This window comes from Gallus gallus, chromosome 21, assembly GCF_016699485.2.
Source record: "Gallus gallus isolate bGalGal1 chromosome 21, bGalGal1.mat.broiler.GRCg7b, whole genome shotgun sequence".
NCBI classification, from domain to species: Eukaryota; Metazoa; Chordata; class Aves; order Galliformes; family Phasianidae; genus Gallus; species Gallus gallus.
This window is the reverse complement of record NC_052552.1, coordinates 2,549,084-2,560,318: the sequence shown is the minus strand read 5'-3', so window position 1 is coordinate 2,560,318 and position 11,235 is coordinate 2,549,084. Positions and strand designations below refer to the sequence as shown.

The 11,235-nt window shown below is 43.7% G+C and overlaps 1 protein-coding gene across 2 annotated transcripts; it reads right to left on the bottom strand.

Moving 5' to 3' along the window:
• Positions 1–484: 484 nt before the first annotated feature.
• TNFRSF18 (TNF receptor superfamily member 18) lies at positions 485–6,744 on the bottom strand. Of its 2 annotated transcripts, XM_040651161.2 has the most exons (7): positions 6,491–6,744; positions 5,053–5,184; positions 4,652–4,739; positions 4,035–4,123; positions 3,031–3,171; positions 2,613–2,782; positions 485–1,672 (listed from the first exon to the last, which is right to left on the bottom strand). In XM_040651161.2, exons 1-6 carry the CDS (start codon positions 6,663–6,665, stop codon positions 2,631–2,633), a joined length of 777 nt encoding a protein of 258 aa, XP_040507095.1. In that variant the 5' UTR covers positions 6,666–6,744; the 3' UTR covers positions 485–1,672; positions 2,613–2,630. The 2 variants fall into 2 exon arrangements, with proteins under 2 accessions (XP_040507095.1, NP_001026045.2); NM_001030874.2 differs by having other exon boundaries at positions 489–2,782.
• Positions 6,745–11,235: the final 4,491 nt, after the last annotated feature.

Here is an 11,235-nt window from a genome sequence, read left to right as displayed (position 1 = left end):
AACTGGCAGTCATTGTTGGCTGTTCGACACCCACAGCCCAGGAAGTCTTCCACTCCTCACCATTTGCCCAACGTGTTGCCATAGGCAGGGACTTCATCTATAGATGCTTGAGTCTTTCTTCCTCCAAATGGTATCTCCTGTCGTTTATTTGTTTTGCCCAAAATGTTGCTGTTTCTCTGCCACTGTCAGCAACAGAAAAAGTGGCCAGCAGAGTTTCCTGTTACTTTGGTTGCTGGCAGCTGAAATTCTGGCTTAGCCACCAGTCAGGAAATGTTAAACCACTTACTCAGAAAAGAGAAAACACACAGGTTCACCAATCAGAAATATGACCAAAGAGTCTGAGGACATGGCACTGAAACAGCCAAAGTTCTGCAAGACAGAAGTGAGTTGGAAAAGTAAAACCGAATTACTCTCAGGAACTCTGAAGTGACCTAAAGATTAATACCCTTTCTTTCCAGTTTGCTTAATTATATCAAATACACACTTAATTCAACTGTCGAGTTTATTTTACCTTTACAAAGGGTCACAACCCAAGATCTAATTGAAAAAACACACTATATTAAAAAATGAAGGGTCCATACAGAGCAGGGAGTAAACACGGCCAGCACAGGGGCAGTAAGAAGAGCCTTGACCAGCAGGAGTTCAGACTTCTGAGTATATTAAATCCCATTGTGCATCTGCTTATAAGGCAGAGCCAATCTTACACTTCAAACTAAGTGTAAAACTCACACGTCAAACTAAGTCCTGTTTCATCCAGTCCAATGCTTGGCACCTTTCCTTGGATGAATCTCCAGTTCACCTCGGTTAAATATCTGCATAATTCTCAATGCAATGGAAGAAAATGCTTTTGAAATGAATTTTACACGGCAATACCTATGGGAAAAATTATCAGCAATGCACAAATTAACAGCAGAAGGATCAAAGAAGGTAAAAATACATTGAAAGTACTAATAAGGTTTCACAATATGCTTTTGAGGTTGAGAACTATCACCCTTTCCATTTTATATAATAGGAAAGCTAAGGTATAAGGACATCAGCAGTCCTACATGCAGTAACAGGGAAGCCAGGAGATTAAAACTGGAGCTGGGAAGGAATATATTACAGTGGATAAGGATAACCCTTTGCATTTCATTTCCCCATACAACTGTTTCACCCAGTTGTAAGATTTCATAGCGCACAACAACAACAAAAAGCAACAGCAACAAGATAACTCCTCTTGATATAATCGCTGAGCAAATGTTCAGCAACAAAAAACGTCCATAAATCATGAAATTAATCCTTTAGGTCTATTCAAGCTTGCCAAGAAGCTCCTCCTTTGAAGAAGGCTTCAAGAAAGGCCAACTGGAAATAAACAGCCTTGGAGCACAGAGCTACATGACTAGGTTAGATAGGAAATATTCCACTTTTCAGGACCCTCTCTTCAAGAGATCGTGCAACCCACATCAAGACAATACCTTGCAAGGGGTGCAATATGAGATATATAGGAACTTTTACATGAAGGCTGGCTCAAACTCCTTTTTGTCCAGAATTGGTTTAGTCACAAGCCTGCTCCAAGCAGCTTTCTCCAGAGTGTATTAAGTCTTGTCTTCCTCTAAACAACATGATTCTCACTGGAGTCTTTCAGAAACCTCTTTTATTTAATTCATTATTCCAGGTACCAAGGGTTGCTGAGCTATAGGGGAGAACAGGGATAGATGTTACTTCTGTTGCAACTGGAGAGCGGTCTATGGATTAAAATTAATGGCCTGTACAAAGCAATGCAGCTGAACAGAATGTCAGCCTGACTTAGCAGGTTATTTGTTTCTAAATGCTAGGCTTGTTAAGAATCAAAGCAAAACACGGTCCCACACCGCATCCTTATCTCTAAATTGGAGAGAGACAGATCTGAAGGGTAGACTATACAAGGGATAAGGAATTGGTTGGATGGTCGCAGCCAGAGGGCTGTGGTCAGTGGCTTTATGTCCAAGTGGAGGCTGGCAGTGAGTGGTGTCCCCCAGGGGTCTATTCTGGGACCAGCGCTCTTCAACATCTTTATCAGTGACATAGACAGTGGGATTGAGCTCACCCTCAGCAAGTTTGCAGACAACACCAAGCTGAGTGGTGCAGTTGATACAGCAGAAGGAAAGAATGCCATCCAGAGGGACCTGGACAGGTTTGACAACTGAGCCCACGAGAACTTAATGAAGTTCAACAAGGCCAAGTGCAGTGTTGCACTTGGGTAGGGGCAATCCCAGATACGTGCACAGACCGAGAGAAGAACTTGATGAGAACAGCCCTCTGTGGAGAAGGACTTGAGGGCTCTAGTGGATGAAAAGCTGGACGTGAATCAGCAGTGTGTGCTTGCAGCACGGAAGGCCCCATCTCTAAGAGGTGTTCCAGGCTAGGTTGGATGGGGTCCTGGGCAGCCTGACCGACTGCCTGATTTAGTGGTTGGCAACCCTGCCCATTGCAGGAGAGATGGACTAGATGATCTCTCAGGTCCCTTCCAACCAAGCCATTCTAGGACTCTAGGGAAACTTCCCCCAAACCCACTCCTTATTTCTATGTATATAATGATGCTTATGCACCCAGTCCCTTCCTTCTGTTTGTTTTACAGCTGAGTTCATTCTCACGTTGCAGTTTATCTGTTCTCAGTGCAGACTCGGAGGTTGGAAGTAGTAAGGTTTCTCTTCCAGTATTTTGTCTCCATGTTCTTCTTCTGGAAACTGGCAGCTGTAAGTCTCCTCTCTGTGGTGGGATGGTTGTGGAGCCAACGGCAGCCTAGGGAAGGTATGTTCCACACCTGCAGTGAGAATAAGCAAAAGCACTGCACATGCAAGAGGCCTTCATACAGCTCAGTTCCACCATTATCTTTTCCAGCAAAGATACAGGTGAGGCACTGCATCTTAGTGAAACCAAGTAACTAGTCCAAAAATCATACAGCAAATCGGCATTTACTCTAGTTATTCAACTTCCTCCCTCCCTTCTGAATCTGGAGCACACACTGTTTTCCAATGAAAAACCACAGGGAGGCCCACAGAGTGCACTTACTGTCAACTGCGGGGTGTTTTTCTTTCTTCAGCGACCATATGCAGAGGTGCAAGAAGAAGGTCAGCAAGATGAGAACAAATAGACCCACTGCTGTAAGGATGGCCAGGATAGTGGTGTACAGAGAATCATGTGTAATGTTGTCTGCAATTAAACATACAATACAGAATAAGAAAACACATGCCCAGACAAATGTCAAAGGCAAGGCAGTGCTTCCAAGGAAATTTCAAGTTAACTTCCTCTTTCTGTGGAAATGTATTTGCCTGGGATAAAAGCAGTGCAGTCGTTAGCAATAAAACTGAGGTGCTCCCAGGCAAAGGTGCAATGGATCACTGTCTGCGGTAAAAAGCATTCATGCAAAAAGCAGTGCTGTCACTTGCTCTATCTGCTCTGTTTTGATTTTTGCTCTTTAGGGGGATTCGCCTTCAATGTTTTCTTGAAAAGCAGCACAGTAAGCCCAATTTTCACACTTCCGTCAGCCTCACAGAAATTAAAAGTAGCACCTTTCAGCAGTTTCTCTCAGCAGAACTAACAGTTTCTCTGAATGAAGGGCCCGGATCTGAAAGGTACCTCTAGAGGTAAGGAAAAGGTAGAGGCAGAAGCTTTCTCTGATATTCAGTACCTGCAAAGCTTGCTATCAGTCATTCCTGTGCAGTCTGACCCACAGAGAGACACATGGTTTCACTTCTGACTGTTGTGGACTGAACAAATACTTGTAAAGGAAGCGAATGACCCACTAAACTACAGTCTTTCTGAGAAATATCTAGCAAAGCAGCAGCAGAGAGTTCAGTGGAAAACTGGAAGTCTCCTAGCCGTGCTCTCTATTCAAGGACAATTGCTGGTCTTCACCCTCTCTTTATTGCTGGCATTGTTTTCACAGTGCAATCTTTGCCTGGGTCAACAGTTCTGCCTGTATTAATACTGGCAAGAAACACAACAGTCATTTTCAAAGCAGGCTCATATGACAGCAAGCTCTGGGTAAGAAACAAAGCATTGTGAGCTGTTACCTTGGTCCAAATATTTAACCAGGTAGCCACACAATGAATTGTGTGTGCTGTTGCCTTGCTTGATGGTTAGAAGGCCAGAACTTTCACAACTAAAAGAAGAAAAAGAGTCATGTTTAGAATGTTGCTGCCCTTTCCTTCATTCCTCCCCAGCCTTTTCCCTTGGCTTCCTTTCTTCCTTCCCACTGCTCCTTCCATAGCTCATTTCCTTTGTTTCTTTTTCATAGCATTGCAGGTAAAATTATGGCTGCCCCCTAAGATAACACCAGATCAAAATTGTTTACATGCTTTTTTCATTATTATTTTTAAATTTTTGGTACAATTGATGTCCATATTTGGCATATTTTTGTCCATATTTTAACATATTATATTTGGCATATGTCCGTAATTTTGCATCAGTTTGTGCTGGTCTTAAAAGCACGTTTAATACATAGCAGCTTACTTTAAGGTATGCTTTGAGATTGGCTAAAAAGCCAGAAGATTTGTACTGCTGAATTTAAAAAGCCTAATCATTTAATCTCATTGGTGATTTTGTCTTTGATTCAGTTTACCAACCTAAATATTAATATTTCACGTATTTGTCATGCATATTACCATGGAACAAAAATATCAATACTTACTCAGTCCAGCTTTGGCACCAGCTGTTCTTACCATTAGAATAGGTTCCATTCTCACACGGTTTACATGAATATGTATATTGAATAATGCCTGTAAGAAAAGAGAACATGAATTATTAGTGGTCGGTGCCTTTGACGAAAGACACTGAGGTACAGCATCTTAGAGGACTCTTTCTGCTTTATGAATCACACTACTGGAGAGATGTACAAGCAGCTCCTGCCAGTTTTGCATCTTTGGACACATAGGGGTGTGAGTCACTGAGGCCATGATATGAACAACATTTTTCTCCTTTATATCACAAGCATACGCAAAAGTGAGTTAAAATTGGTGAATGAAACTGTGGCTCAGCAAGCTACTTATATTAAGCTTTGCCTTTTAGAGACATTTGTTTTTCTTTAGTTACCCAGCTTAACCAGCTCCTTGCCCTCTGGACATTCAGTTTTCTTGCAGGAGGTACAGGACCTATCAGCACAACTGAATCCTTGAGGACACTTGCAGTCTATATCCTCTGTTTCTTTACATGGGCTGTTGTCCCCTGTAAAAAAAGAAAGAGAATTTAGAGTTGCCTTAGTAACTGTAATGCATTTCACCCTTAATCTGACTGGCTGACACACATGAAACACATTAATCCAGTCAGCTCTCAGAATGCTGCCAGAGCTCTTCTCAGCCAAGCTCAACATCATCCGAGCAGGGATGCTCAAAAGACCCTTGGGCCAGTGAAGCTCAAGTTTCCTTTCCATGCCTTTCCTAACAGCAGCTGTGACTTTCTACACTCTGCTGGAAGAAGGAAGTCTAAATCTGAGCCATAAAATCAATGTGCTTCCTATTCTCTGTTCCCAAAGGAATTCTACTGTGAACTTGGCTTGCTCTCCACAAATGTCACCCCTAAGTGTGAGGCTTCTGGGTTCATGAAAGCAAAGGAGTGATTGCATCTACTGATCCTATCAGCAAACAGTTCTAGCAAGCAGTTCTTTCAACAGTGGTAGACCAGTTAAAGGAAAATGCTATTCAACTCAAAGGTTTTGTGACACTAAAGAAAAAAAAAAAAAAGTAATTGAGGGAAACATATAAAAACCCACAGCAAGTTGTGAAGATGATTTCCTGAGATTGGGGGTGGAATATACAGGTCTACCAGGAACTGCCCACAGTTTCCTCTGCTCACCTCTGGCCTCCTCTTATTGGTTTTGACAGTGTAATGAAGGCAGACAAAAAAAAAAAAAGAAAGAAAAGGAGAAGAAACAGCTTCAGGATGCTCCTCTCTGTGTATTGTTAGTGGGGGATCCTGGAGCGGATCCCACTGAGCAATGACTCTCCTACTGCACCCTCTCTAACTTGACCTCAGTTGGAGTAGAAATACACTGGGGTCTTGATAGCACCTCTGGCAATGCTACGTGAGACACAGCAGCCTTTCTGTCTGCACAGAACAAGCCATTCTCCAGCTACAGAGCGGAGGCAGCCCGTAAAGCAGAAGGGATCCTCTCCTTCACTGTACACCCATTACTTATTTTCCGCATCCCTTTGCTGATGTGAAGAAGTCTCAGTAAGGAACTGAATGACAATGCTTCTAAAAGCTCATTCAGCCCCTATCTCCTCCATGGTCACCACCAGGTCCGGTGTCCTGCTTGTCACTGTGATAAGGAACACACTGCCTCCTGCAGTCCCTTTCCTACTACAGAGCAAGAAGCACAGGCACATAAATCTTCAATGCATGTCTGCTCTGAAGCTAAAGCACATTTTGAATTTAGTGGGGCAGGAAGGAAATCCTCGTGGTTTTGTTTTGCATACATAGTTACCCAAAGCACACATACATATGAAAGAAGACAAGCGCATCGTTCCCTTACCTGAGCTGGAGAGGCATTTGGGGCAGCATTTCTTTACATCCTTAGCAACTGTTCTCAGCTCACCACTAGGGCATGATGTTGCCAGAGTCTGTGGTACCCAGTGCCACAGGTACATTGCCAGCAGCAAGCAAACTCGAGTATTGAGGAGACAGACTTCTCTTCTCCGTACGGTCATGTCTCAAGCCCTACAGCCCCAAAGCAAGCGAGGGTGGGCTTCTATCAGGACTTCCCTTGCAAAAAATTCTTCTCCACCTGAGACTATGGGAAGGTACTGCGCTTTTTGTAGTGGTGGCTGTGCTTGCTCTTCCTGGTTCTTGAGGGGCGGGGAAAAGCTTTTGCTTTGCACCATCAGATGCTTAGCGGGCTATGCAATCACGTGCCTGTGACTCAAATAAGGACAGGAGTAAGATGTGGAATCACAGAATTTGATACAATTGATAATTAACGCAAATTAAAGCACAGAGTGAACTCCAGACTATTTAATGCTGGCTTATAGCTCCTAGAGAATTCAGAAACACTCAAGGATTTAGCTATCAGATATGCAATATATGGTAAGGCCATACGTCCACACATTTTCCTGATTGCATTCATAGTTTTCAATTTCTCCACGTTGGTTCAGCAGACTCTTATTTTCCATGGCTAATGTAACTCCATACAGACACCATAAAACCAAGAGGAAATAATACTGCTGCAAAATCAGCCCTGATACCAAAACTGAGAGTAGTTGCAGGGACCCATGCAGCTTCTCCGCCCTCACTTTCCTGGGATGCAAGTAGCAGAAAACAGCTCCTCATCAAAATTACACCAAAATTGCACATAGGTACAGACATATCACCTGTAATCATGACTTGCTGCTGAATTTGACTTTCACAGTCTTGTCTTATACAAACACAGACACACACTTCCATCCCTGCTTGCTTTTTTTGTGGTTACATCCGTGCATTAAAAAATTACATTTAAAATCCAACCTTGTTCTCAACTGAACTGATGAATTCAGACACAAAGAGCTCTGAACAGATTATTTTCCACATTGCATGTGATGACACATAGGTCAAGGCAAAGGAGAATGAGACTTGAGAGACAAGTTCCTGTGGAAAATACCATGCCTTGGCATTTGACTTGCTCTGCATAGGACTTGCTATATTATTTCTTTAGTTTAATACAAGCCAGTGATGCCTAAATAAGTTTCCCACACAGATACTATTGCTCCTTTGCTGTGTTCTGTGCTTTCTTCCTGAAGATTCATCCATAGATCTCAAGGAGTGATCAAGCAGCACGTCTTTCACTTAGTCCTTGGTCAGGCATCTACCTACCTGCACTCCTGTCATGAGCTGGAAGCAATCAGATACGTTTGGCATGCAATAGATCCTTCTAGGTGGAACCTTTCTGCCAAAAGCTCGCATCCCATCTAGCTGCTGCAAGGCTAGAGGCCAAGAACCTGTGGTTTGCTGGTTTTTTGTTTTGTTTTTTGTTTTTTGTTTTTTTTTTTTTCCCCAGAAAACACCCTCAGAAGGCCAACTGCTGCTGCTGTTCTGAAACTGCAAGCCTGCTAGTTTGCACGCCAGCCACGCAAGAGATCCCCTCCTCTTCCCTCAGAGCACTGCTCCTCACAATTGTGAGGGTTTGTGCCACTCTGCTACATGGAAACCCAGAGACACTCAGCCTGCTGCTGCCCAGCTGGCCACCAAGCACTGGAAGCCACCATTTTTGGGTTCAGTTACCTGTGTTAGGGTTCCTTGCCACCAGCTCATTCAAACAGCCTCACAAGCGTTGGGCAACACACAGAAAGCTACAGGTCAGAGGGCTTCTCTTGGCCAGAAACCAAGGTGCAGTCAGCAGCACACAGACCTCTACTTCATCCTCTGAAGAGAGTGATGGGCATAAGAGTCTTCAGTCTTCAACCAAGTCAAATTATTAGGCAAAAGCACTGAGTGCTGCAATATGTTCTACAGGCTAATCAGTTATGACCACTTCTGAAACGCACACCAGCCCTGACCACTTCTGCAGGTACTTATGTTATCCCTAGCTTGTGTCAGAATAGGATGAGAATAAAGAGGATTTCTGTCAAATTGCTGACCACGGTTGCATTAAGATTCATACCAGGGCATTCTAACTGCAATACTGCTGGTCCGTATCGCAATAGGAATCAGTCACTTGTTTTCCTCCATTTTTTTTGGTTTGAATATTGGTGCTTTATGAATTGGTCTTCACATGTCTTCATTCTTGCTGAACTACTACAGATGTGTACAAGTACCGCCAGATGATGGAACATTACAGTCAGAAAACTGACGAACACAGCAAGACTAAAGCACTAGTGTCAGCAGTGACCTTTTAGAGACAACTCAATTGTCTGCCTTCAAAATCTTCGGGGTTTTTCTGAAGCTAATCTTACCTGTCTCTGAGGTACTGACATTTCATCTGCTGACTCCTTTCTTGCTCAGTCCCATACGTGGCACATGTCAATGCTGCCAGGCCTCACGCTGTTGCCGGAGCCGGATCCGCACCTATTGATAGAACAAACGTCCACTTCACTAATCAAAGCAGCAGTAGTGCTTATCTCCTCGCCTTCAGTTGGGTGGTTTTATTAAGAAGCAGCTACAGGATTAACTAGAGAATATTTGGCTAAAACTGGACGCTTTAGAAACCAGTATATCCTTACAGTCTGCAGTTTCCTAGGCAAGCAGAGGTTCTGGGGTCTGCAGTTTCTGTCAATCCATATGGCCTGTGTTCAAAACTACAAGGTCATAGGAAGCAACGTGGCCTTCACGGTTGTCTGAGCACATATTTCATGCCATGCTTTCTCCTTTGCATGAAGTAGAAAGGCATAGCTGGCACAGCACTGCCAAGACCAGGCAAAGAGATGAAGCTATCAGCTGAGATGCTCAGAAACACCTTGGGGTTCAGAGTTTGCTGCTGCCATTGTCCCTTCAAAGAGACACTCTGCAAGGAACCATACTGGAATTCGAGCTGAACGGTCTCTGATGCTCTAGTTCCTCAGCCTTGGATGAAGGGGTCAGTCTTTTATGACTGTCTTCAAGATGTGAGCATACAGCCACAATGCATCAAGAGTCCTGGGAAAGATGGATTTCTTCTTTGGAGTCATTGGACCTACCAATTTGCTGGCTGGTAACCAGTAACATAACCGCTTCTCAAATGTAGTTATTTCTTGAAAGCTTGGTGGCTTTACAGATGCTGCTTGGACCCAGTGCCATCAACGATAAGTCAGGTTTCCTGACATTGACCAAAGCAGCAACCTACATAATTCTTCAAGTAAGAGGTTAATCACATGAAAACTAAGTAATTTCTTGAATGACTGATGATAGATCAAGGTAGAGGTTGCTTTGTTAGCTCTCTCTTATAAGATCCTTTTGTCCCACAGCAGATAACTCCATCATTAGCTAGAGGATTCACATAGTTATAGCCAAATCCTGCATAACAATCTGCCAGTCTTTATTATAGAGCCCTTTACTACGCCATGACAGCTACAGGAGGGTTATCTCACATGTGGTGGCATGACTTGCTGTGCCAGGGAGTCTGAGCAGAGCAGCAGGACATGTAGAGAAGCAGATAGGGCGCGTGGTAAGCCCAGTGTCACAGGGACATTGACCTGTGGACTCCCTTCTTGCTCAGCAGGATATCATATGACATACAACAACATCCAAAGATCAGGGAAGAAAAAGCTTACAGAACAATAAATCAGCTGCAGTTGGAAACTAGAAGACAAAACTGTCACTCCTGTGTGCTCCTTTCAGTTCTGCTGGACTAACTTTAGCCCAGCCTCGAGGCTTTGGACTAAGCAGAACTTGCAACACTGGCAGCTCCCAGAGCCTGGGGTACTCGTAGTGTGCGTGTTCAGTGCCTGCCCTCTTTTGGCACACAGCGGAGCATTACTGTCCTGCAGACCTGTGACAATAAGGCTGAGGCTGTAGCAGCACAAGTGGTTCACATGGAGCCACATGTGGGTTTCTAAGCAAATTCCATTTTTCTCACCTGGAAAAAATGATCCAGACTCCTGGATCCTACTTTCGAGCAGCACTACGGAGCCTGCAGCAACAGAGCTCTGCTTTAGCCTATGAAATGAGTCACCTCTCTGGGCTGCTTGCCAAAAGCACCAACTCCTGGAAAAGGTAGGAAGGAGCAGAGGCTGTAAGTTAACAGTGACATTTCATCAATGGAAACTTTATGAAACCAGACAGAGGCAGAAAAACTCGCACTCCTTGACGTTACCAAGCTGTGCCTTTGCTCCCCAGCTCATCACTGCGCACAGTGTGTTATCAGAAAATGTGATCTTTCTGAAGTCTCTCATGGAAAACTTGAGTCATTTTGATACACTTCCAGGTCAAAGGTAACGTGATAATGACAAGAAAGTGCACGGTAGAAGAGATCTGCATTAGCCACAACAGTGGGCAGTTGGCACACATTTTAGGAGGAAAGGATAAAATAGACAAAAGGGGAAGATTGTTTTTCCCTCCTGTTTTCTGTAGCAGCCTCACGACCCCAACTTCTATCTCTGCAGGGGAGGAATTTCAAACAAAAACAGCGTAATACGCTGACCCCATGGCCTACAAGTCATGGTTAGTGCAGCTAAATAGCGTGTAGTTGACTTATTAATGGAAAAATTGGCTCTACCTTCACTTCAAAATACAAAATTCTAGGCATTTTTGTCTGTCTTATACGTGGTTCTAAGGACAGTCAACAGGACAAATTTCAGTGACAATATTCATGCAGAAAGTTTTGCAAGTGCT

Coding starts and splice junctions, on each gene's coding strand:
- TNFRSF18 (XM_040651161.2), bottom strand. CDS start 6,665: ATGACCGTACGGAGAAGAGAAGTCTGTCTCCTCAATACTCGAGTTTGC. Junction 5,185..6,490: donor CAAATGCCTCTCCAGCTCAG/GTAAGGGAACGA, acceptor CTTTTTTTACAG/GGGACAACAGCCCATGTAAA. Junction 3,172..4,034: donor GGTTAAATATTTGGACCAAG/GTAACAGCTCAC, acceptor GTTTAATTGCAG/ACAACATTACACATGATTCT.